Source organism: Melospiza melodia, chromosome 3 (genome assembly GCF_035770615.1).
Source record: "Melospiza melodia melodia isolate bMelMel2 chromosome 3, bMelMel2.pri, whole genome shotgun sequence".
Taxonomy (NCBI): Eukaryota; Metazoa; Chordata; class Aves; order Passeriformes; family Passerellidae; genus Melospiza; species Melospiza melodia.
In genome coordinates, this window is record NC_086196.1 from 110586188 (window position 1) to 110611220 (window position 25033).

Sequence of the window (25033 nt, forward strand, 5' to 3'; positions counted from 1 at the left end):
CTCCACAGCGAATTTCAGTTCTTTTAGTGAGAAGCAAGAATATCTCACAGATCTTCAAAGCAAACTCTCTGATGTCAGGGTGTGCTGGTTGGGCTGTGAATGTATGATTCAGATTTCAGTGACTGTGTCCAAATCACGTGGCTTCTTCAGCTTCCTCTCCTATTTCCTGAGACACAGGAACTTGGGTAAGCTTCTGTAGAGTTCTGGTAGGTACAACTGCTGACAATGCAACAGAGGTATGGTTTTGCTTTTGGACAAGTGGCTGGGTATCAGAAAAGTGATTCATTACTTGCTTTGTTAAGCTGACTTAATAAATGCTAAAAGGAATTTTCCTACTAGTTGCATTTATAACTTCCCGAAATCCTGATTTTAAGGCTGTTCTGCCATATTTAGGGCAATGCACCTTCTCCCTTTGGTGTCTAGAAAGAAGAGCTGTTCCTTTCCTTTCTGCACTCTGTCACTGCATCTCCTGCTTTTCTGCATAGCAGTAGGTGAAAAGAGGCCAAGCCTTTCTAGCCCCCACATTTTTTCTCTGTGTTTTTGCCCATTCAAGTAGTTTTGCTTTTAATCACAAGCCAGCATAAGGAAAAGCCCTCAAGTGGCTCTCCTAAAAGGAGACAGGTGTTTCACTTGCTATGCAAACCTCTTCATCAGCAGAGAGAAGCACTGCTAATAAATTTCATCTGGTTAATAAACAGTCATAAGACAGCATGTAGCTCCTGATTAGTGCCTCATGTAAAGCTGAGGCTCCAGGTTACTAAGAAACTTGTGCTCCTTGCTGATGCTCCTGGGAGTGTTGTGTAGGAGCTGAGCTTTCTGACAGGCAGCCTGTGTGTGAGGTGAATCTGTGTCTGGCCCTGCCAAACAAACACTGAGCACTGAGGAACCTCCTTTGTGGAAGGCAATGTGTGCTGGTGGGAGAGGGGAAATAGAGGCAGCAGGTGTGGAAGCTGTGGTAAAGGAAAAACAAGTTTCTTTAGTGCTGCATGTGCTGATAGCCGTGCCTGCAGCAGTCCCAGTGACTTGAACTGAAGGGATTGTCATGGCTGGGTGAGGGCAGGACAAACCTGCTGTTGGGAGGAGATGGAGCCTTCCTGGTGAAATCTGCTGAATCCTACTCAGACTTCCAGTCCTTTGCAGTGTGGTGTTCACTGTTCTCTCCCCCTGTGCTGTGCTTGTCCCCACAGGCTCGGGCAGTGCTGGCTGTGCCCTCCTGAGCGCCCCCTTGGGCAGCGGCCATGATCGCCTTCATGAACAACTCGGACAGCGAGGAGGAGCCCTGCAATGAGAGAACGTCCCTCATGTCTGCTGAGAGCCCTCCTGTCCCCTCCTACCAGGATGGCCTGCCAGCCTCAGAGGCAGGGGAAGCACAGGCACACAGGGTAGGTGTGTGCTGACAGAAGCAGTGCTGCTACCCCTCAGTCCCTCCTTCCAGGCTGGATTCTAGGATTGGCTTTGCTGTTGTTTCACCGGTGTCACTCTCAGCCAGCAGCAGCACTGCCTGTTGCCATTTCCTCCAGCCTGACTTCTACCCCATATGTACTCCTCCCTTTTCCTTCCTTTTGATAAAGATGCCAAATCAGGCTTTTAATCAGGACCTGATGCACATTTGACTGTTGCAGGACATCCTTTTTAGCCTTCTTGTCTGCTCTGGTCAGAGGCAGCTAATGTTAGAACAGAATCTAGTCCAGGTGCCAGCAAAGCAGCAGGATAAAGCAAGCACAGCATTGCTGAGAGAGGAGGAACATGTCAAGCTTTTGTCACCTCAGATGACATTTTTTTCTGTCTAATTCTGGGCATCTTGCCCTTCATGTTCATGTGTCTGTCTATATATGTGTATTTGAAGAGTGTGGTGGTGTTCACAGGGGTCCCAGGATGAGGGAAGAAATGAGGATCTGACTCCATGTTTCAGAAGGCTGATTTATTATTTTATGATATATATTATATTAAAACTATACTAAAAGAATAGAAGAAAGGATTTCATCAGAAGGCTAGCAAGGAATAGAAAAGAATGGAATGATCATAAAATCTTGTGACTGACCAGAGAGTCCGAGACAGCTGGACTGTGATTGGCCATTAATTAAAAACAACCACATGAGACCAATCACAGATGCACCTGTTGCATTCCACAGCAGCAGATAATTATTGTTTACATTTTGTTCCTGAGGCCTCTCAGCTTCTCAGGAGAAAAGATCCTAATGAAAGGATTTTTCATAAAATATGTCTTGTGACAGAAGAGGTCCTTAGGTATTCATGGAATTGCTTTAAAAACTATTGCAACCTGTTTGCAATGGAATTTAATGGAATTTCTAATTGTATTGTTCAGTTTGTACCTTTCTGTTAGGACTCAGCTGCTATGCTGTGGTGGCCTACAGCAGCCTCATGAGACATGATGGAATCAAGCTTTGAACACAGAGAAAAGAAGCATCTTACGCATTTGCAAATATTTCTTTTCAGAAGAGGCGAGCAGGTAGCAGCCGTGGCCCAAACAACATCGCCGCTGGAGAAATGTCTGGCTCGGGTGTTCCAGTGAGAGAAAGCATCCTGGAAAATGAAGAGGAGGAACTGACTCTGAAATATGGAGCAAAGCATGTAATCATGCTCTTTGTGCCTGTCACCCTGTGCATGATTGTTGTCGTCGCCACCATCAAGTCAGTGCGCTTCTATACGGAGAAAAACGGGCAGCTGTAAGTGGGCTCTGAAACAGCCTCAGTATGTGGGACCCCTGCCCCACACACACACTATGGGCATGCAGAGTACTTCCCTGGCAGCCTGGGAGAACCTTTACACAGGTACAGGTGGCTGTAGGAACACACACAGAGCTCACCTGTGTAAGCTTTTCCCTTACCTGCATTATACTGATGCGTTAGCACTGTCATTTGGGGTGCCCTGAGTGAGGCCTGTGAGCAGAATAATAATTAAGCGGCTTCATTCTGCAGCAGAAAAGGCCCAGGCTGAGCTCCTAGACTGTTCACTCAGTAGCTGGCAGCAATGAGGGAATAGCATGTTCATTTGGTTGAGTGTCTCATTTCCTGGTGATATTTCTGGTTCTTAAAGACTCGTGGTGTGGATACGTAATTCCAGCTCCTGCTGACAGTGCCTGGCTCCTGGGGCTGTAACTGCTTCACATATGGCATGGAAAAAGGGGGACTTGTCCCTTGAACTGAATGGAAGGAAACAAAATAGGGTGGTGAGAAGGGATAAAAGAGTCTAAGACTCTCCTACCAAGTGTGGAAAGAAAGGGTGTCCCCATTTGAGAACAGCACCTGGGAACCCAGCTGCTCTGGAAGAACGTGCCTTTGATAGAGACCACTAATCTTTAGTTGATAATTAACTTGAGCCCAGCCTACATCTCATGTTTGCTGTCCTTGGCAGTTCTACCTCCCTTTCTTTCCCACACACAGAGAGGTCTGGTTTTATCTGGGACAGACAGTTAGAAGAGAATATCTGTGCTTTATATGGCTTTTGCTTTATCCTGCAGGATCTACACCCCTTTCAGTGAGGACACCCCATCTGTGGGGCAGCGTCTCTTGAACTCGGTGTTGAACACCATTGTAATGATCAGTGTCATCATTGTCATGACTGTGTTCCTGGTGCTGCTCTATAAATATCGCTGCTACAAGGTAAAGCATCCCTGCCACAGCCTTTTCCATCTCTCTGCTCTGAGCCTGGGATCAAATGGGCCTTGCATGGCCGTGAGAGACACGGGCAATGCACTGGCTTATCCTCGTGCTGGGCACAGCAGGAATCACACTGTGCAGGAGTCTTTGTCAGTGGTGATGGAGCTGTGCCTCTGAATAGGCTGTGCTGTTATTTTGTCACTAATGGCAGGCCCTTAAAAACAAGGTCTGCCACTTTGTGTGAGTCAGGTCTGAGTCTTCTGCATCTGATCCAAATGTTTTGCCATTTGTACTTCTACCACTTACTGTGGATGCTTCTATTAAGATATTTCACACAAGCTTTGTGGGAACTGGTATTATTTCTGCCTTCTGGAAGCTCTGGTAGAAGAGCACAAGGCTTGAAGAGAAAGGCACATTCAGGTTCTGTGATGCTCAGGGAGTTCTTATATGTGGTACCAGCCCAGCATTTGTGGTCTGTCCATTCCTGCTTTTTAAACTTGTCCCAAAGACAGAGTTTATTTTACAGCTTTGGGCAAACCCTTCCTCCTTCCTAGCAAACAGAAAGATTGTGCTGACACCTGTATGAGCTAGCAGCCAGTCTGAATACCCATGAAAATGCTTTTGCCAGAGACTGAAATAAACCCAAACCACCTAAAATGCTAAGGGACAGAATTCAAAATGAAAGTGGGAGAACTGGGAGGAATTGGCTGGCCCTCCTCCATCAGTGACCATAGGGAAGGCAGGGTCTTTGGGAGTGCAGGAGGAGACTGTTGGGCTGCAGTTCTGTGACCTGAGCAGGGGTAACAGCCCCTACAATCACTGTCTCTTCTTGCCCTTGGCAGTTCATCCATGGCTGGCTGATCCTGTCCTCCCTGATGCTGCTCTTCCTCTTTACCTACATTTACCTGGGGTAAGTGGGAATGGTGCAGGTAACCTGGCACTTCAGGGCTCCTTCACCTCTTTGCTGAGAATTCCCACTTTGAACAAGAAAAGGAATGTCTCCCCTTCTCCAAATGGACTTTTAAGTGTTGTTAGAAGAAGACAGCTTTCTTTTTTAAAACTGGAAAAGAAGATCTTTAATAGTCAATGCTCAGTTTTACAGAAATCGCTGGGCAGTGATACTGTGAGCATGGAATGAACAGGTTGAATCCTGTGGTACAGAGGCCCTGCATTATACATTGAGAAGCATGTGGAAAGGCATTTCATGTGCCAAATTACTTTCCTGGTTTGTCTTTTTTCTTAAGACAACATTGTTTCAAGCTCATTCCCTCAGCTCCCAGCTCAGGTGAAAGGAAACTTGTAACTTGTGGGTGAGACATTTGTTAAGACATTTTCATTTTTAACTGTGAGCATATTGCACCTGGTGGTGGGATGACACTGACAGCATTTCTTTGCTGTAGACAGTCATGTAGCCACAGGCCTTTGCTCATTTAAGACTTGAAATCCTGCCTGCTCAAATCCTTGGAATTGCTGTTGAACTGAGGACTAAGGCAATGTGGTGCTGGTCTGTAACACAGTACATGTCAGGCAGGAGGATCAGGGCTCAGAGCAGCGAGCAGCCAAAGGGCAGGTTCCCCTTTCATGATGGGAGTTGCTCTATTCTGCTTCCTCCTGGTGTAGCTGGGGGCTTTTTTATTTAATTACAGCCTTACCTTTTGTTTGACTTTCCATTGTCACTGGCTTTCACTGCTTAGCTGAATTTTCTTGTGGTATTCCAGGGAAGTATTGAAGACTTACAACGTGGCCATGGATTACCCCACTTTGTTCATAGTCATCTGGAATTTTGGAGCTGTTGGAATGATTTGCATCCACTGGAAAGGTCCCTTGCAGCTCCAGCAAGCTTATCTCATTATGATCAGTGCTCTGATGGCATTGGTGTTCATTAAATATCTACCTGAGTGGTCAGCATGGGTGATCCTAGGTGCAATCTCCATCTATGGTAAGTCTGGGTTGTGACTCTCAAGGTGTGGCTCCTGGAGAGGTTACTCTGTGGCAATCTCAGGACTCTGTATATTCTTCAAAAAAAAACAACTTTATGGTGCTAAAAGCTTTAGAAAGTGCCAGATGGGCTATTAATTTGACTCCCTGTCTTGTCTCTTGCTAATTGTTTGTGTAGGTAGTGTACCTCAGCCAGGTCTTTCAAAGTAGATCACCAAGTCAGGGAAGGACTGAACCTCACATCACTGCATGGTAGAGGTGGCTGGATTTTTATCAGTAGCAGACCCTTGCAGGTTTTGTTTATTGCTGTCAAGAGATCATGGATTTTGGTGTGAGTTCTAAATTTCAAGAGAACCTGCAGGACAAGAGGGAGGAGATGTGATGGAACTGGACTGAAGGCCTTCCTGCATGTGAAACCAGAGCCAGTGTATGAAGTGATGGAGTGTGGAATGTGAACAAAGCACCCCCACTCCTCCTGTGATTAAATTTAGCATCTCAGTGAAATGCTGCCATCAGCTTTCAAAGAACTCATGTGGTATTCTCAAGGGGCTTTTTATAGGATTAACACAGTGAAAACTCTTATTATTACATTAAGGCTTGGAGGTGGTATTTTAAGTGAACAGCACTTTCAGGGACTTGAAACAGCTAGAGTTATGCAAAGTGGTGGAAAGTGCTATTCAGGAAATCATCTGGTTTATATGGATAGATGTAAATGTAAGGGGAGAACATCTTAAAGATAAAGAATGTAAAGTATGCATGACAGTTCATGATGAGATTGGTCCTTTTCTTTCTGCAGATCTGATGGCTGTTCTCTGTCCCAAGGGGCCACTGAGAATGTTGGTAGAAACTGCACAGGAGAGAAATGAGCCCATTTTCCCTGCATTAATATATTCCTGTGAGTAAGATTAAAATGTTAATGTTTTTAGCCAGATGAAACTCCTTGTCTGTGTCAAAGCAAAGGTATTTTCTTGTCTTAGGTACTTTCTTGCCTTAAGAATGGTGCCCATTTATGTTCTGGATTTTGTAGAAGGCCTTGTTTACCACTTAAAATGTTGCTAACTCTAATTAGCCAAAGGGAGCCCACATTTACCTTGTGAAGCTGGATGTTCAGAAACAGACTAATCCTTTCATGAATACAGTGCAGAATATGCCTCTTTTTCTGCACACAAAACCCTGTGTGAGGTGGGCAGCAGTATTTGCCCAGTTCTGTGATGAGCTGATGCTCACTCAATACATTTATTCATTGTGTGTGTGCTTTACAGACACACTTGAAACATGTGATGAGGCTCCATGCTTCCTGCAGCCCCCTCTGTACTGTACAGATGCCAGTGCTTAGAAATTTGCTTTATTGTTCATTGTTTGGCTCCTCACTTTGCAAAGGGCTGCATTCAAGTATTGCTCTGCAAACAGAATCAGTCATCTCTCTCTCCCCTGGTTTTCTTGGGCTCTTTAACTACCACAGTGTCTGGTGTCCTTGTCAGAGGTATCCACATGCCTGAGATCAGATTGTTGGAAGGCAAAAGACTCAACACTCATGGGACCTGAACTTGAGTGCTTCATGGATTATCACAGACATCTTTTATGGAAAATCATTTCCTTAGGATTTTTTCTCCTGAGAAGCTGAGAGGACTCAGGAACAAAATGCAAATATTGATTATCTGCTGCTGTGGGATGCAACAGGTGCATCTGTGATTGGCCCATGTTGGTTGTTTCTAATTAATGGCCAATCACAGTCAGCTGGCTCGGACAGAGAGCCAAGCCACAAACCTTTGTTATCATTCCTTATTATTCTATTCTTAGCTGGCCTTGTGATGAAATCCTTTCGTCTATTCTTTTAGTATAGTTTTAATGTATAATAAATAATAAATATCACAAAATAATAAATCAGCCTTCTGAAACATGGAGTCAGATCCTCATCTCTTCCCTCATCCTAAGAACCCCTGTGAACACCATCACAATGGACCTCAGTGACTTTTTCATTACATCACTTGGAAGATAAAAAGTTATTTCCAAATGTTTGGTCCCAAGCTGAGGATGCCTTCAACCTGACTGATTTTTTTTTTCTTCAAGCATTTAATGTTACATAAATGCTTTTATGTGTTCCAAGCAGAGTCTCAGCTCACCTCAGCTGCCTCCCCTTTTACAGGAGATTCTGTTACCCTGACCTGAGACCATCTAGATGAAGTCTCTCCCATGCTTTAGTTAACAAACAAGAGCTTCCCTGAAGGAGAATGCAGTTCAGCAAATAATAAATAATGAACAAAAAGTTCTTGTGCAGAATGTCAGTGTCTCCATTACATTCTGTGGCTCCATCTAGATACAAAAACATCACCTTGGCTGAGCTCATCATGGAAAAGCAGGCACTGGGTTTCCCTTGGCTTATTTTGTTTAGCTTAGCTTCTATAAAATCAGGGAGACTGATGCACACTTAAATAAAAAGCTGATTTGAGGTCCCTTCTGCTGATTTTGGAAGGGTTTGTATTCCTTTTCAATTTAAGGATCCCAAGAATAAACCACCAACTATCAGTTGCTATTAGAACCAAAACAGAAATATGCAATATTTTGACAGGATGGAACCACAACAGGCAGAGAGAAAACTTGCATTCTGACAGCTCCTGTAATCCCTCACTTGTGTGCTGTACCTTTAGCAGAACATGAGCAAGCTGTGTTAGTTAACCTCTGGTTACCTTTGGTATTACCATCATTCCCTGGGAAATTGTTTTCTTTGAAGAGAAGAGCCAGAAATCAGGAAGAAACCAAAGGAGTTGCAGACTCTAGTTCTGGAATTTTGCTTTCTTTAATCCACAGAGAAGATTAAATTGACTCTTAGCTACTTGTGCCCTGGAACTTTCTTAAAAACTGAATGGATGCATTGCCTTGGCTTTCTCCCACCTTGCTGTCTCAGTTCCTAGGGAAACCAACTGGGTGTTTTAGAAGCATTTACAGGGACAAGGGTTTGTATTTTTAGGGACAGCTAAATTCTTGTTTCCTCTGAGCTATAGTGGCCAATGATTTGTGCAGCTGATTACTTTCTTTCTTTCTTGCAGCTGCTATGATGTGGACAGTTGGAATGGCAAAGCCAGACACAGCAGCAAGAGGAGCAAGTCAGCAGACATGGGATGCAGGTTTGTTTGCATGTTCCTCTCCCATACACAGCACTGTCCTACAGAAATATTGAATATGTTTGAGATTGAATGTAACATAAGCCCCCAAATCCTGATGGATGAATTTTTTTTCAGTGTTGTTACCTGCAGAACTCAGTGATGTTCATAAACCTGCTGTTAGGACTGGCAGCAAAGATGAACAGTGTAGGAAACTCCAATATTCAGGCCACTTTTATTTTGAAAAACCCCAAACAAACAACAAATCTAGCAGAAGTCTTGTTCAGCTCACTTTTTTCAGTGTACTGAAGTCAAAGCTGAAAGTGAGCTAGTGGGGATTTACATTTTTCCATACTGGGGATGGTAAATTCCAACATAGGCTCCTAAATATAATACTGATGAGCTGGTGAAATTCAGTGCTGCATTCAGACCAGTGCCATGGAGCACCTCTCTGTAAGTGCTCTATAGCTCACCCTGCTAAAGAAAATAGATATCTTTACCTTTGGGTAAAGCCTGAAGTTAAAGGCAGTTACCCACCAGTAGCTTTTGTGATTGAAGTTTACATTGTAGCTGGTTCTGCAGTAATTTGGGTGCCTTTGCTTTTATCATCTTGAGATGCAAATTAAACTGCAGTTTTAAGTTGACTGAATCAAATCTTACATGGTTTTGGGATGATTTCCCATCTAGTCCTGTTGCACTTCAGAGATGACTACTTTTGAATGTTAAGGCAATAAATGTGTGTGCAGAGGTTTGATAATTGGACATGCTGCTTATTTCAGGATGAAGCAGCTGACATACCAAGGGATGGCAGGGACACAATCCTGCTGGGAAATGGGGCACAGAGCACATGCTGAGGGGTACAGAATGCTCTGTGGAAGCTGTGTGTCCCAGATCTGCTTGCACCTGCAGCAACCTGTCACACTGACGTGGACTGAAGAGTTTGTAGGAGCTTCTGAAAAACAGGAGTTGTCAGATAAAGTCATATATCACAGAGTGGCTGCTTCCAAAAGTACTGCTAAAGGCTCTGTCAGATGGGCTTTAACAGAGGGGGGAAAAAAAAGTGAAATTTGTGGACAATGAAATGAGTCAACTGGTCCTGATGGTCACATCTCCAGGAGACAAAAAGGGCTCACCCACTGCAGGGCAGCTTCACAGGAGTGTGGATTTCATGGGCTAAAACATGTTAAAAATGTAGCTCTCTCTTGTGTTTTTTTTTTTTTTTTTTTTTTTTTTTGGTAATGCACTCTTGGCCTGTTTTTGTGGACCCAAGCTGAGGATGGCAGAGAACAGCTCAGGAGCCCCTCTCATGCAGAGTCTCAGATGTCAGAGACAAGAGGTCCTGTTCCAACCCGCCCTGTCACTTCTTTAGAGGAGCTCGAGGAGGAGGAAAGTAAGGGAAGCTTTATACCTTGTTTTCAGTGTAATTAGAGCCTGACATTTTTACTCTTTGTGCTTAACACTCTGTTCCTAGTTTGGTTAATCACAGTTAATCTAATAGCTGTGCTTGCTGAGCAATGAAGATCTTGAGTCTGACTGTGTATTTCCTCTTGCTGCTGCAAAATCTGTTCTGGGATTGTGGTTCCAGTGACATCTGTTGGCTACATGTACAATTTAAAACAGTTCCTTCTTCCCCCTGACTCCTGTCTCTCTCTGTCCTTGTGCTTCCCAGCTGCTTCATTTGGAAAGCAGCCTCAGAGAATGAGGGAGAACAAAGCAAATAGTGGGAAGAGGGGCTGGAAGTCTCAGCCTCCTCAGGAATGTGTGGGTCCAGGTTGGTAACCAGGACTAGGAACCTTTACCTGCTCCCCAGGGGACAAGAATTTGTTCAGGAGGAAGCAAATCAGGAGGCTGAGAATTAACACTTATTTCCTTTTTCCACTTCTTTCAGGGGGTGTGAAGCTGGGCCTTGGAGACTTCATATTTTACAGCGTGCTTGTTGGGAAAGCAGCTGCCACAGCTAGTGGGGACTGGAATACCACACTGGCCTGCTTTGTAGCCATTCTCATAGTAAGTGAGCAGCTTTTAAAAGCTCTGTCACAGCCTGCTCAGCACAGAATTGTTGCCAGGAGTACCAGCAGCTGAGCACTGCTGAATCAGCCCAGGTAACCTGGATTTAGGAATTTAGGAATGCTGCAGTCTCTAGATAGGCACTGGAGCAGAATGATCCAGACTAATCAGAGCAGAGCCAAGTGTGAATGTGGTGGGGCTGAAACAGCCCCAGGAACTGCTGGTGTGTTTGCTTCAGCCACAAGAGTCAATATTTGGAACTGCACACCGATTAGCAAGTGTAGTTGAAAAGGTTAACTCTGTTATGCTAGGGGGAGCTGATAGATAAGAGGGTAAGGACCTATCTTATTCTACTATTTGAACTGGAAAAAAATGAGAAGGAAGGAGACTTACATCCATGGAAATTATCAGTAAGGGCAGATGACTAACATACTGTGGCTGCTAAAGAGTTGGTCCTGCCAGGTCTAAAGAAGACACACTGTTAAGCTTCCATCTGAGTGGAAAATAATTATTATACACTTGCTGTTTACCTCAACATCCTCATAGAAATTAACCAGAAAGACAACAGCAGGATTTTTAGAATGTAAAAGAAAATCTGGGTAAAACCAAAATTCATCCATTGTATTAAGCAATCCAGCCAAAAGAACAGCAGTGGATTTTTGATTTCGTTTTGGGTTTGGGTTTTTTTTTTTTTGTTTTTCTTTCTTTTTTACCCTAAGGGACTTTGTAAACTGGGAATGTGTTATAAGTATTAGAAACCTTCAGTGGAACTCCTATCTATGCTATTCACCAGGATTTAAGTGCTTTTGTCTGCTGGATCAGTACTTCATTCATAATGGCACAGAACAAGGAGTAAAATAATGTGTACAGAAGTTACTCTCTTGGGGTTAGCTGTACCTCTGCATTTGCTGTTCATACCACTTTCTCAGCAGAGATTTCTGTGCTCAACATTGCTGAGGAAAAACCTGGCCAGCTTGTGTGAAAGATGAAGCTGTGGGCACATAGATATTCTGCTGCTGGTAGCTCAGGCAGTGTGCAGTGCTCTAGAGTGCATTTAGATAATTATCTGTGTGTTGGTTTGTTGGTGACAGATGAATTTCTGGTTGTCTAACTATTACCTCCTTGTGATTTTTATTCTGTTCTCTCTGACAGGGTTTATGCCTAACACTTTTACTACTGGCTGTTTTTAAGAAAGCACTGCCTGCTCTCCCCATCTCCATCACCTTTGGCTTGATCTTCTACTTCTCGACAGACAACCTCGTGCGACCCTTCATGGACACCCTGGCCTCCCACCAGCTGTACATTTAGAAGAAGTGAGAGTTAGAGGATTCTTTTTCAAGCTTTGCTGTGAAGTATGGTACAATGTTTGGAATAGGTCATAAAGTTTTTACACTTAGTGCCATATATTTGTAAGGAAAACACTAATTCCTTGATATGCCGTGTACTAAAAATCCAATAGTTACATGTTGAACTGAGATTTTTCACAGGACTCTTGGTGAAAAGCCTGGCTCCTTGCTGATGTCAGAGTGTTACTTTTATTTTATTTGATGTGCACAGTGGCTGTTGTGAGCACAGAAACCTGTATGTGGCATGGAGCACTGCAGAGGTGAGGGGTCTGATCTTCCAGGAGCTAAGTAAAGTGTTTTAGCCCTGGAACTCAAATCATCTTTTACCATAGTCTAGAATTTCTAAGTTTTCACTTAGAACTTCTAAATCTACACTTCTGAAGTGTGCAAACATGAGGTGCAAGTGATTGGAAAAGCCCAGCTGGGAGCAGGCACGGAGCAGTGTGTGAGCCATTAGAGAAGTGAACTCTGCTGTGCACACAGCATCTGCTGAAATTGCCCCAAAGGCCCATTTATCCTGACCTCAGTTAGACATGGTGATTGAGACAGGATCCCCAGGAGGGATTGAGGCAGGATGTCAGTGCTGGGATGGTGGAACATCAGGCTCCTGATGCTCTCTGAGCACATCCACCAGTGCAGCAAGCAGCTGATGGAGGCAGTGCTGCCCCTTGCAGCACATCAGATCCTCAGCATGCAGAAACACGTACTGCTCTCTCCTCCCAACATTTTATTTTTTAGGAAATATTTTTCTGGGTCATTGCTACAATCCTGAAGTGACCCTAAGGTGGAAATGACTTAACAACTCCAGTAAATCAGACCTATATCTTACTTGCTGTGTTTCTGGTCTCATTTCTGTGCATTGTTGTAACTACTCCAAAGGAGGATTTACCTTCCCTTTTTTAAGAGGTCCTCTCTTACACTGACTGAGACTTGGTTTACCTAGGTTTTTGTACTGTTTAAAGATTATTTTTTTAATTTTTAAAATAGCTATTTAGTGTCAAAGGAACTCTTTTGGAAATATCCAGTCATAGTTTGTATCAGAATATTGGGGTGCAAACTTCAATCTGTTGTTACATTACTTTTAGGAATAGCTATACACCCTCAAGTGAGTTCATTAAGAAAATCACAGTGCTTGATGTCAGTAAAAAATACATAGGACAGACTGAACCTTTATGTTTTGTCCACTTTTGAAAATAACTTTGTTTCTACTCTTTGAGTCAGTCTTTCAATAGCTACCAAAGTTCTGTGATTTTATTTTTTCTTTTTTTTTTTACCTGTGTCTGTTACTCAAACAAGCTCAGTTTTCTTTGACAGCTGATCAGTGTCAGTAAATGTAACATTATGTGAGAATTCATGAATAATGCAATGTCTTTGACAGACATAGAATTTAATTTCTGGAAATACTTCTTAGCAAAGGCTTTGAATTACACAATTTTATGTAGTGCTTTTTCCAGTAGACCTGTTCAAGCTCATCTGCTTTGATAATTAACAAGGATATCACACAGGTGATTCAGACTAATTTTTAAAAAGTGCATAAGTGTTTTTACAAGGGGTGTGTGTGTGTGTGTCTCAGTCTGGACAAGTCAGTAACTCTTGCTCTTTGTCAGTTTTCCATCCTCATTTCTCACATTTGCAATGTTTGGACTTAACAACTGCAGAGTTAACTATTACTAAAAGGTATTTCCTTTGGAAATGTAAATCAGTAGAGCTTTGTTTGCTGATTTTTAAGGTTTATGTGAGAGTTGCTTTTTCTATTTGTTTGTTAGTGCTTGTTCTTTTTAATGAAAACAGTTGTGGGGCCAAATCAGACTAGAATCACTGGGAAACGTGATTTTACTTTTTGCATTGCATGGTGTAGAGAGGATGTGAATTATTTGTATATACTGAAAGAAAAATCCTGCTTGGCTTATCAGGGTTGTATTTCTATGAAAGCAGAGTTAATACTTGAAGGAAACGGGCAGGGGACCCTTCACATATTGAAGGATCACCACTGGTTTGCTGCAGACACCTGCTTGCCAAAGACTGGCCTTCCACTGACCAATTCTGCAGAATTGACAGGAATTTTAATTTAAAAGGTAACTGAGCAAGAGATTCTGGCAGTGCAACAGAATGTATTGTCCTGGTGAGTGAAAGGAGTATATCATGGATATACTGGAGTGCTTATAATTGTATAAAAGTTCATATGTATTTACAACAAATATATATTTGTGTTTGTGTGTCCATGTACACACAGACATGCAAATTTTAAAATTATGTGGAGTGATTTTTCATCTCTTTGGATGTTTTCACCTGTGGATAAAGTGAAGTTTTGTTGTGATGTTAACATTGTGCAGCATGTGAAATGCAGAGGGCAGGATTTACCCTACTCACAGCTGGCTGCTACTGACTCAGTGACCTGGCACCTTGAATCAGCAAAGCATTTGTCTGCCTGATGTGTTCATTCACTGGTGTCACTGCTGCATGCTCTGAACCAGCACAGCTGCCAGCTACACTGAGGGGACACCTTTCTTGTGCTGGTGTCACTCAACACCTCAATTCCTCTAGGAGGTGCCATGTGTTGGCATTTTCCTGTGTGAGGATATCCTGCTCACACTCACCCCTCCTCTCCAGTCTGAAATGAGTCTTTCATTGCTTCTACTCTCAAATGCAGCTTGGGCACACATCAGTCTTGAAGATCTAACACTGAAGCCAAGACCATGAACAAAACTCTAGTGGTGAGCCTGCCTAATGCAACCCCCCAGTGAAACTTGTGGTGGGAGGTCTGGGGTTGTTTTGCTGAAGTGTCTGCTGTGTGTCAGAGACTGGAGATGAGCCCTGCCCTCAGGGGATGCACAAGAAGCATCAGTCATAATGAAAAAAACAGAAACAGGATAGTCCTTGCAGAAGCTCACAGCTTTCATTTGATACTCTTGGCCTGATTCATCAAACCTGACTTCAGGCTCTTTGTTCTTGCCCTCAGAGGTACTTCCAGCTAATCCCACTGTGTTTGCTTTTCTCTTGCTTGTAACTCAAACTGTGGTTTGGTTTAAACTGAATATAGTTATTTTTCTTTATTGTTTCCCTCAGTCCCTGACCTCAGTTTCTGCTTTAGAGATGCTCCTTGGCAGCCACAGGAGGGCAGCAGGTCCATGTGCAGAAGTACCAGCCATTTTAAATACTCTGCCCTGTGCCCCTTGTGTTTCAGGGAGGCTGAAGGCCCTGCAATCTCCTTCGTGGCAGGAAAAAAGAGAAAGGCAGGCACCCCACACCTCAGTAAAGCTTCAGTTTTGGTCCAGCATGGGAGAGACTTTCAGTGAGAACAAGCTCAAGCTGAACCAGAATTCATTTAAAACCAGCTGCTTTCAGTGTGATGCCATGTTCAGCACTGCGGTCCTGCTGTTACACTGCATTTTGTTTGGGTTCTCTCCCCCCTTTCTTTTTTTAATAAATCATCCAGTCCTAGTTCCATTCCTCAAAGCCCCAGGCATAAGTCAGGGGCTCCCCCAGGCATTGCTAAATTCAATTTATTACATAAAGATTTCTTCTGAGCATCTTCAAGAAGGAAAGGAGTAGTTCTACTTACTGATTTGTCATTCTTCCTCTCACTTCCAGTCTCTTATTCCAGTAGGTCTTGCTAATCTGGGAGGAAAAAAGAGCACACAGCTTGTCCTTCCAGCTCTTGGCACTGAGAAATCCAGGGACAAGCTAGATAGGGTTGGATGGGCTTTGAGCAGCGTGGTCTAATGGAAAATGTCCCTGCCCATGGCAGGGGGTTGGTACTGGATGGTTTTTAAGGCCCCTTCCAACCCAAACCATTCTATGAGTCTCTGTTGTTTGTGCCTCAGGAGGACCAGGGGGTATCTTATTTTCTTGAACTTGGTTGTTTTGTAAGAAAGCAGTCTGGAGACATGTGGTATCTTTGCCAGAAATTCTCCTACAACACTATTTGTTTGCCCCAAACACACATTGTATTCCTAATTGAATTTATCTTTTCTTCCTCAGCCAGGTAAAGTGATGTAAGCTGTTCTCATTCTACAAGTGGGAAACAAAGCAAGACAGTAAATCATGCAATCATAGAATGGTTTGGGTGGGAAGGGACATTAAAATCATCTAGTTCCAATCCCCTCATATGGGTAGGGACACTTTCTACTAGACCAGGTTGCTTCATCCAGCCTGGCCTTGAACACTTCCAGGGATGGGCAGCCACAACTTCTCTGTGCCAGTGCTCACCACTAGCACAGTAAAGAATTTCAATCATCTAATAACTAATCTAAACTTACTGTCTTTCAGTTGGAAGCAATTCCCCCTTGTCCTGTCACTACATGCCCTTGTAAAAAGTACCTCTCCCTCTTTATTTGGGCTCCCCTTGGGTACTGGAAGGCCTCATGACCATGCTGGGTTTGAGCTTGGATACATAAGGAAGATCCACATCATATCATGGCATCAAACACCATCACACAAATTACTGTTCTTTTTTACAAATTGCTTTGCTGCAGATTTGCCGTCACCCACTTTTTGCCACTCTTAAATCCAAGATGTTTGCCCTGAGCACTGAAGGAGTTAAGCAAATATGAACTGTTATCTTCTTTGTGCAACACATTTGATAGGTGCCCAAGAGCACAATTTGGGAGGTGTCAGTGCTCAGCACTATTTGTGGCTCACTATCAAAAAGATCTAAATAAGCAGAAACTTTGAAGTGGAACTAGCTAAACTCCTTGATACAGAAACCTGAGACAGGTACAGGGCCAAGTGGATGGAGTAGAAATTTCCCCAAACTGGGAACTGTTGGAGCCCTATCAAATGCAGCGTGAGGTAAGTGACAGCTCCCACAGCCAGCTCTGGATTAGATATGTGCTGAAATAAATGCCAGGAAGCCTGGCACTCCTGAACCTGCCCTGCAGAATTGGGTGGAGTAGGAAAAGCATTAGACCTGTTTTCTCCTGGTTTCTCACTGGTTTCTATGATTTCAAGGAGATCTTGCTCACTCTGGTATAAAATATGAGTAACTCCACAGCTAACTTGCATTCAGGCAGATCAGGAACAATGCATAAAGTAAAAGTGTGGAAAATCCAGCCTATTTACCTTATGCCATGCCATCTTCAACCTTTACAGAGCTTAAGCTACAAGCATTTACAATTCTCCCTGACTTCACTGAGCTGCAGAATATGAGCCTTCCTTCAAAACTGGTGTAAGACAAGCAAGATCCCTGGAACTGAAGGTAGGATTCAGGATTATTTTAAAAGCTGCCTATCCTGTGTACCAACAGTTAGTAGCAATAAAATGCCAGTAGCATTACAGAACTGTTCTAAACAGGAATGTCATCCCTTCATCAAGCCAGAAAAGACATGCCCTCTCTTTAAGCCCCTACCAAATAGAGTCTTTGTGGTATTCTGGGTAGTTCAAATTTGAGCTATTTTTGTTCTCCAGCTATTGTGCTAATAGTCTTCTTCTCAAGTGCTCTGTGAGTTTTCAGGGGGCATGACAACTGTTTAACTTTCTTCTTTAATATGGAAAAGAATTGCCCTGATTTCTGTCCCTGTGATTTGGGTGGGCAAGCAAGAATCAAATGGCAAGAGGACTTAAATAGGATGGGGAAATGAGGGCATTTAGCATGTAAAGGGTTAAGGTACCTTCTCTGCTACTCTTGTGTGCACATGCTGTGTACCACTGTCATGAAACAGGAGCACTACTGCAGAACAGTGAGAACATCTGTATTTCAGGCAAGGAGTAACATTTCCTGTGCTGGGAAAGCAGAGCAGCAGCTCAGCTGCAGCCAGAGCTGCTGCAGGGCACTGAGTGGATGGTGCTGGGTGTAGTCTCTGTCCAGCTGCATCCCCAGATGCTGTGTCTGGTGGGACTGCTGAAGGAAAGGGACATCTTTGTGCTCACATCTTTGTGCTCACACCTTGGGCTCCTGCCGGCTGGCAATCTCACAAGTGTCTGCAGAGAGTGAACCTGCAGTGCTGGCTCTCAGGAAACCCTTTTCCCTGCACACTAGCACAGAGCAGGTTGAAATTCCTCCTGCTGTGCTCCCACTGAGGCTTTCCAAACACTTCTTTAGCATTAGGAGCACGACAGAGCAGAAGAATGCCATTAACCCTATTTTACAGATAGGAGTTGGATCATTTGCTCAGGGTCAAATGAAGGGCTTAACCTGGATGTCTGGAGCATCTCTCAATCAGTCACTCCTTCCAGAGGCTTGTTAATTGCTGGTGTCTCCCTCTTAGTTGCACTCTGCTACGTGCCAGTCAGGATGTTCTGCCCCCAGTTGGTGTCTCTGTGTCCAGGTATGCAGACACAGATGTAGACAGCAGAGGTTGGATCATGCAGTCCTGCTCAATTGGCCTCTGGAATTGGATAGATAGCCACAGCAAAGCAGGAAAAGGGTCAGTCAGCATCCAAAGGTAGCAACAATCCTGCTTTCCCATACTGGTTTTGGCTTTTGGTTTTTGAAGCCACAACATCCCTGCAAACTGACTGCTAAAGTAAATTGTCATGACTATCTGTGAGTCATCATGTGGCAAGTGGATGGAGGTTGTGAGTTTGTCCATTTGCCACACAGGCACTCAGAAACAGCCTGCAGCTTTCCAGTCTCCATCCCACACCTTGCTGTGCTTGGAACAGCGAGGCAGGAAGCCAGGAAGCCAGAACAAGCACTGGCTTTCAGGGCAGTGAAGGAAAACAAGGTATCCTGGGGATGATTCCAGGCTAGGGCAAGGTGGCTCACTGCTCTCCAGCTCTGTGAGACATGGCAATGCTGTGCCAAAAGCTGGGGCAGTGGCTGGGATTGGCAGCACACTTTGCCATTAACCAGCAGAACTGTGATGTTAATTCTTAGTTCCAGTAAATGTTCACAAATAACTCTGTTTCTCCCAAGTCCTCTGGCTCCTGCCTGTCCTCCCATTTAGAACAACTCTGCCCAAATTGTTCAGATAACCCTTCTGTCCTTGGCAAAAGGCTTTCCAGAGTGGCTAAATGCAGGCAAAGAACTTGTTCCTGTTTGCCTGGCTTTAAAATGAATTTGCCATGTTTGCCCAGGGGGTGAATGGCTTTGCCAGTTATCATCTGTAAAGTGAATCCTGGCTGGAAGCTACAAAGAACTGAGCCTTCCCACCTTGTCCAGGATGGGCTGAGGTACATGTAAACAATCAGGTGCCAAGGGGAGAGAGCACAACACCAAACTCTGCAAGCAAATGCAATTTACAATGAGCAGAAACAACTGATCTGTGCAGTCCAGACAAAGAAGAATTACAGACTGAGTAATGTTTAACAGAGAAACAGAAATGCCACGTTCTTGAGGCACACAGCTGCAAATCAGGCTACTGCACTCTTCATCTCATTCAAAATGGCTTTGCTCAACACCCATAAAAAGCACTGTTGTGCAACAGGATTGGAACTGGCAAGGCTAACACTGTGAATGTTTGACTGTATAAATTGCTAAGGTGGCAGGGTGCCTGTCCTTGCCCTGCACTGTCCCACACACTAACCCAAAAACAAGGACTGGTATCCCTTTCTTCCACTTAGTGACAGAGAGGCAAAACACAGGGGGCAAAGGGAAGGGTTTTGTGTCTTCTTCACCTTCCCTTTTCTCAAAGAGGGGACAGGACAGCCCTTCAGCAGTCCTCTCTCCTGCACAGAACCTGGCAGCCCCACTGGCACTCCCTGCCCTCTCCAGCTGAGCAGAGCAAGGCTGCTCACTGCACACTCCAGAAGGAAAACAGGGGTGGGAATCATGAAATTTCCCTCTGGTGACCAGTGACATGAATGGGAATAAAGCCATGTCAGGGAGGGTTTAGGTTGGATATTAGGAAAAGGTTCTTTAGGCAGAGGGTGGTTGGGGACTGGAACAGGCTCCCCAGGGAAGGGGTCACAGCATCAAGCCTGACATAATCCATGAGGTGTTTGTCAATGCAGTCAGGCATTTTGTGTCAATCTTGTGGTGTCCTGTGCAGGCCCACAGGTTGGAGTTAATGATCCTTGTGGGTCCCTTCCAACTCAGCATATTCTGTGATTCTAGGAAATATCTGTCCTGCTCCCTGCACTATCATCTCTTCCTCTAGGACAGAAAATATTAGTCTTGAGAACTGCCACACCACCCCCTTCTGACAGCACTAAATCACCTTAAAATTAAAGTGCTAACTGAGATGGCATCTTGTCTCTGTCCCTTTGCAGTGAGTGGAGAGAGAAAAAGGCAGGGCAAGTGCAATGAGTGCCAGAATGCTTTGGGATGAAAATACACAGTTCAGAAACCAGAGCAGTACTAAGCTTAACAAAAATAGCTCATCATTTGGATGCTGTGATGATACTGGATGTGCATCTACCATTGACTGAGTCAGTGAGATGCCATTTCTCTGAGAGCTCTTGCTCTCATTCTTGCCCATAAAAAAAGCCATATAAATAACATATGGTACAAACAGCATCACTGACACCTGCCAAAGTTTTGAAATACCTCCAAGCTAACTACTAAAACCAAGCCACCTGTCCAGTGACTTCACTTGAACTGTTCCACTTCATCATCATCATCCCTGTATTATTATGTTGATGGGACGCCATAAATCCACAGAGTCAGAGAAGACATTCCATCTGCCCTGAAAAAATTACCCTCTAGAGAAGATGAGGCAAAGCCCCTCAAGAGGTAGCTCATCTGAGCCTCAGAAGTTGCTTGGAGAAGGAGAACTAAGGGAAACACTTCCAGAGCAGCTTTTGCTTTGTGGTTAGCTGTGTGAACACGAGAGAAGGATGGTGATGTCTATTAGAGATTCCTAAAATCATTAAGGTTGAAAAAAACCTCCAAGTTCATTGAGTCCAACCATGCATATGGTGGTTGGAGAAACAGCTTGGGCCTGTCCTATGCAAGAGAATTCTCTGAACAGCCTGGACACTTGTCAGCCTAATTAAATGACCAACTGCAGCTTAATTGAGGCTCCATCACCTTTTTTTCTGCAGGTCAGTAGTCTGCCCATAGTAATTTTCTGTTGCAATTGAGGCCTTCTTACTCCAGGGCCCAAAGATCCTTCCAGGCTCTGGTCTTCTAACTTCTGTTGGTAAAAGTTTAGCACTTCTGGCTCATTCCTCTCTGGGAACGTGTCCCACTTTGTACAAGGCTTTGAGGAAAATGAGGAAATTTGCGAATTAAATATATCATTTTAACCTTAGTAGGTTAAAACTCCCACTCTGTGGGAGTGTGACTCTGACATAGGTAAATTGTAACTATTAGTTATAATTTAAATTTATTATAGTTTTGATTATATCTGTCATGAGGATAGAAAGATCATTGGAGTATTTATAGCTTTATAATAATTAATGTTACTATAATCAAACTCATCATTTAATTTAATAAAAGACTGATTTATATACTCCTCATAGTTGTAAGTTTCTTGCTAGAAATGCTTACAGAAATGTTTCTAGATAAGGCAGTATGTTGAAATTTGACTGAATAGAATACAACCAAGCAAGCAACAAGAAGAAAATGACAGCTGTATTGCATTTATTAATAATGTTCACTTCTTATTCTTTATATCTAATCAAGAGACTCCTCAAAGTCTAGGAACTTGCTTTTTCACAGGACTGCTTTGACTTGCTCTGCAAATTCATCTCTGCACTGCACACACCTCCAAAAGAGTGCAGGTATACAACACAAAAATTACATGGGATTTAGACACTGGTGCAAAACCTTTTAACCTGCAACAACCTCATTCTGCTGTCATGTGGATGTCATTGTTTAGGTATTTACAAAGAAGTTGCATAGAATCATAGAATAATTTGGGTTGGAAGGGACCTTAAAAGTTTGACTAGTCCAACGCTCTGTCATGGGCAGGGACACCTTCCAGCAGCCCAGGTTGCTCAGAGCCCCATCCAGCCTGGCCTTGAGCACTTCCAGGATGGGGCAGCCACAGCTTCTCTGGGCAGCCTGTGAGGGCCTCACCACCCTCACAGTAAAGAATTTCTTTTTAATATCTATCCTAAGTCTGCTCTCTTTTAGTTTGAATCCATTCTTCCTTGTTCTATGTCCCTACAGGACAAGGAGGAAAAAGGACCTCCCTATAGGGACTAGATTTCTTCCCTCTACCCTGCTTGGAAGGACTTTATGAGTTAATGTTTGCACAGCACACTCAGCAGATCAGCTTCTACACAAACCCTGCCCAGAGTCAGGGCCTGCATGAAGCTGCTGTTTCACCTGCATTGCTTTGGTGGAGGGCACAAAACCAGAATGGACAGCCTGGGCTGATCCCACAGGGTTCCTGTCCTCTCCTGCCACTGCACGAGGCACAGTTTGCACAAGGCCTGACTGCAGATTTGTCTGGGATCTGGACGGGGTTGGAGGATTGCTCCATCCTCATTTCCTCCTGCTGAACTTTCCCATTAAATAATATGAGTAAGGCTGAAGAGAGAAGACAAGAGGATGCACAATGATTAGGGTCTCAGTGTGTGGAGTGCTGTTAAGTCTTCCCAAGCAGAGAAGGGAACCTGAATTTGAACACCCCAAACGGCCAACAAGGCTTTACATAAACCACTGATACCCTTCCTGAAGAAAAGGATGGCTCCCTGGTCTATTTCCCACCTACAACACTTCCTTTTTTCAGGATCAAAGGCTGTCAATCTCACAAGTGGTAGCACTAAACCAATCCTAAATACTGACAATATTTTTTATCTGTTACCATTTTTCCTTACTTTACAGGGAGATCTGCCATGGAACAGCTCTCCTAGCACTTCATATATATCACATTCATCTTTTTATTATTATTGTGGACAAAGTAGGCAAAATTAACCTCTGGATTCTGGATTGAGTCCTGGGTGTCCTGTCCCTATTCCCCCTAAGAACTAAAAAGTAACAAAGAGGGACATACACTATTTTTTCCCATCAGCTTCAGCCCAGCTTTCATTCCTACCTCTTTGCACTCCAAATTAGGTGGGAATACAGACACTTCTCTCTTCTTTATGCACAGAAAGAGCTCAGGTTCAATGGGTCTTTTAAGGCTGCAGAAAGTCTGGCAGGAGAAGGTGTGATGCAAATTGAACAGCAGTGGCAGAAATATCCAATGGTTTACCACGTGTGAATGAAGGGAAGCAGCCAGGCCTGCCTCTGAGAGATGGGGAGAGCTTCACCCTGGCCTTGCTGTGCCTCCATCTCAAACTATGGCAGCCTGCTCACGCAGAAAGCCTCCAGTTCTCCGTGCTCAGCACTGTGAGTAAGGTGTTTCACAATTAATGCCGAGCTGATGCAAGCAAAGTGATGTTACACAGAAACTGAGCCCTGCCATCCAAATCCAGCACAGGAATAGATAAAGGGGTGTCCTTAGAAAAGACACACACAACTTGTCTCTTTCCAGATGAGGGCATATATGATCTTTATTAGAAGTGTGAACCTAACCACAAATAGAACAATTATTTTGTGTATATTTCCACAGCTGTGAGTAGTGAAATGAAGAAATGAGGCATTTTTTTGGACAAAACTTGTCAAGGCTGGTATCTTATTACTGTTATATTTTTCTTCATCTACATATTGAGCCTCCATCCCTTATCAGGTATTGTGTTTGCCTTTTCCATTTCAGATATATTTTGTTTACACACAGCCTGTGTGTTAAGCATTTATTTCAATAATGTGCCTTTCCCAGGGAACTGTTTCTTTTTTCACCTTTCAAATTCAAATCCAGCCTTTTTAGTCCTGATTGGAGCTGGCTTCTAATTCAATAATGTTTGGGTGATGAATATTGCTAAATTTATTTGTAGGTGTCTGTTCAGTGCTTAACAGAGACCTTCTCAGGGTTTATGTGGAAAGCTGAGAGGGGCTTGGGGAAGATGCAAATATTTCTGGTTTTTTTTTTTTTTTTTTTAAACATGAAGGAATATGTGTAATACTTGACCAATAAATAGCAGCCAATTTCTGGTCTGAGCAGCTGGAGATAATAATTGTCTCCCTCTACAGAGGAGGGCAACTTTGGCAATAGCAGATTGGCAGTAATACTCACAGGTTTTGTACAGTTCAACCTCTCTACACACTTAGAGCAGACCATTTATCCATTTTCCTTCTTCACAAATCCACAGCATCCCCAATTCCTACTGACTTTACAATTCACAGCATCCACAGCTCCTACTGACTTAGATACAGGTCCTCTGGTGTGGATTTAAGTGCTCAATTCAAGCTACTAGTTAGCTGAAAAGGTCAGCCAAAACAAGCATTGACAATGGTGAAATTAAAGCTCGGGGCTGTTTGTTGGTCACTCCCGCAAGTTCTGCTACAACTGGAGAAGGATTATGAATCCTGTTTGGTTTAGGAAGGAACGAATGATTTCATCTCCAAACCTCATCCGAATGCACTCCTGCACTGATGTAGCCATGTGGCAAATGCCCCAGAACGACTGTATTGTTATTTTTCAGACGGGAAAGTTGCTGACAGCGGCGGGCGCTTACCAGAGCATCCAGACAAGCCGGGAGCCGGCTGATGCCGTGAGCCCCTCGCATCCGTGGCATCGACCTGCGGGGAACAAGGCACCGCGTTTGTTTCCAGCGTGCATTTCCCAACAACCTGACCAGTTCCCAGTGCCTGCGTGACACGCTGCTTTGACAAACCACACAGGCAGCCACAGACAAGCTTTCCCGGACACGAAGCGTCACTAATCGGGAACTGCTCCCTCCGCCTGGCATTTCCCTGGAGCCTGCAGGGCGCGGGGCCCCTGCCCATCTCCCCATTAACGGGGAATGTGGGACCGCCGGAGCAGCGACCCCCCGGCCTCCCCGAGCCCACCTCATCCACTCCCACCGCGGGATCCCCTCCCCCGCCCCAGACGCCGCCACCTCCCACTGACACCGCACCGGGCGGTCCCCGTTCGCTGGAGCAGCGCAGCCCGGGGGCAGCCGGCCCAGCGCGGACAGACGGCGGCTGTCGCCGCCCCGCTCGCAGCACACGCTCCTCACGCCTCACCCGCCGCCCGCGCCCCCCCCGCCCGCCGCCGCACGGACCTCACGGGCCTCACGTCCCCCTGCAGCCGCCGCGCGCGCCGCGCCGGGCCCGCCCCGCATTGGCCGGAGCCCCGCCCGAGCC

At 44.4% G+C, this 25033-nt stretch overlaps 1 protein-coding gene and 1 long non-coding RNA gene across 2 annotated transcripts; one reads left to right on the top strand and one right to left on the bottom strand.

Annotated features, from left to right (window-relative positions):
• Positions 1 to 1138: 1138 nt before the first annotated feature.
• Positions 1139 to 25004, bottom strand: LOC134416218 (uncharacterized). The gene is made up of 5 exons (XR_010027203.1): positions 24952 to 25004; positions 24403 to 24466; positions 15575 to 15630; positions 2434 to 2544; positions 1139 to 1279 (listed from the first exon to the last, which is right to left on the bottom strand). It is a non-coding gene; the product is annotated as an uncharacterized LOC134416218 (long non-coding RNA).
• Positions 1239 to 14265, top strand: PSEN2 (presenilin 2). The gene is made up of 10 exons (XM_063152592.1): positions 1239 to 1382; positions 2458 to 2687; positions 3482 to 3623; positions 4463 to 4530; positions 5339 to 5559; positions 6355 to 6453; positions 8606 to 8683; positions 9930 to 10049; positions 10548 to 10666; positions 11819 to 14265. The coding sequence occupies exons 1-10, from the start codon at positions 1239 to 1241 to the stop codon at positions 11972 to 11974; spliced, it is 1377 nt and encodes a 458-aa protein (XP_063008662.1). The 3' UTR covers positions 11975 to 14265.
• Positions 25005 to 25033: the final 29 nt, after the last annotated feature.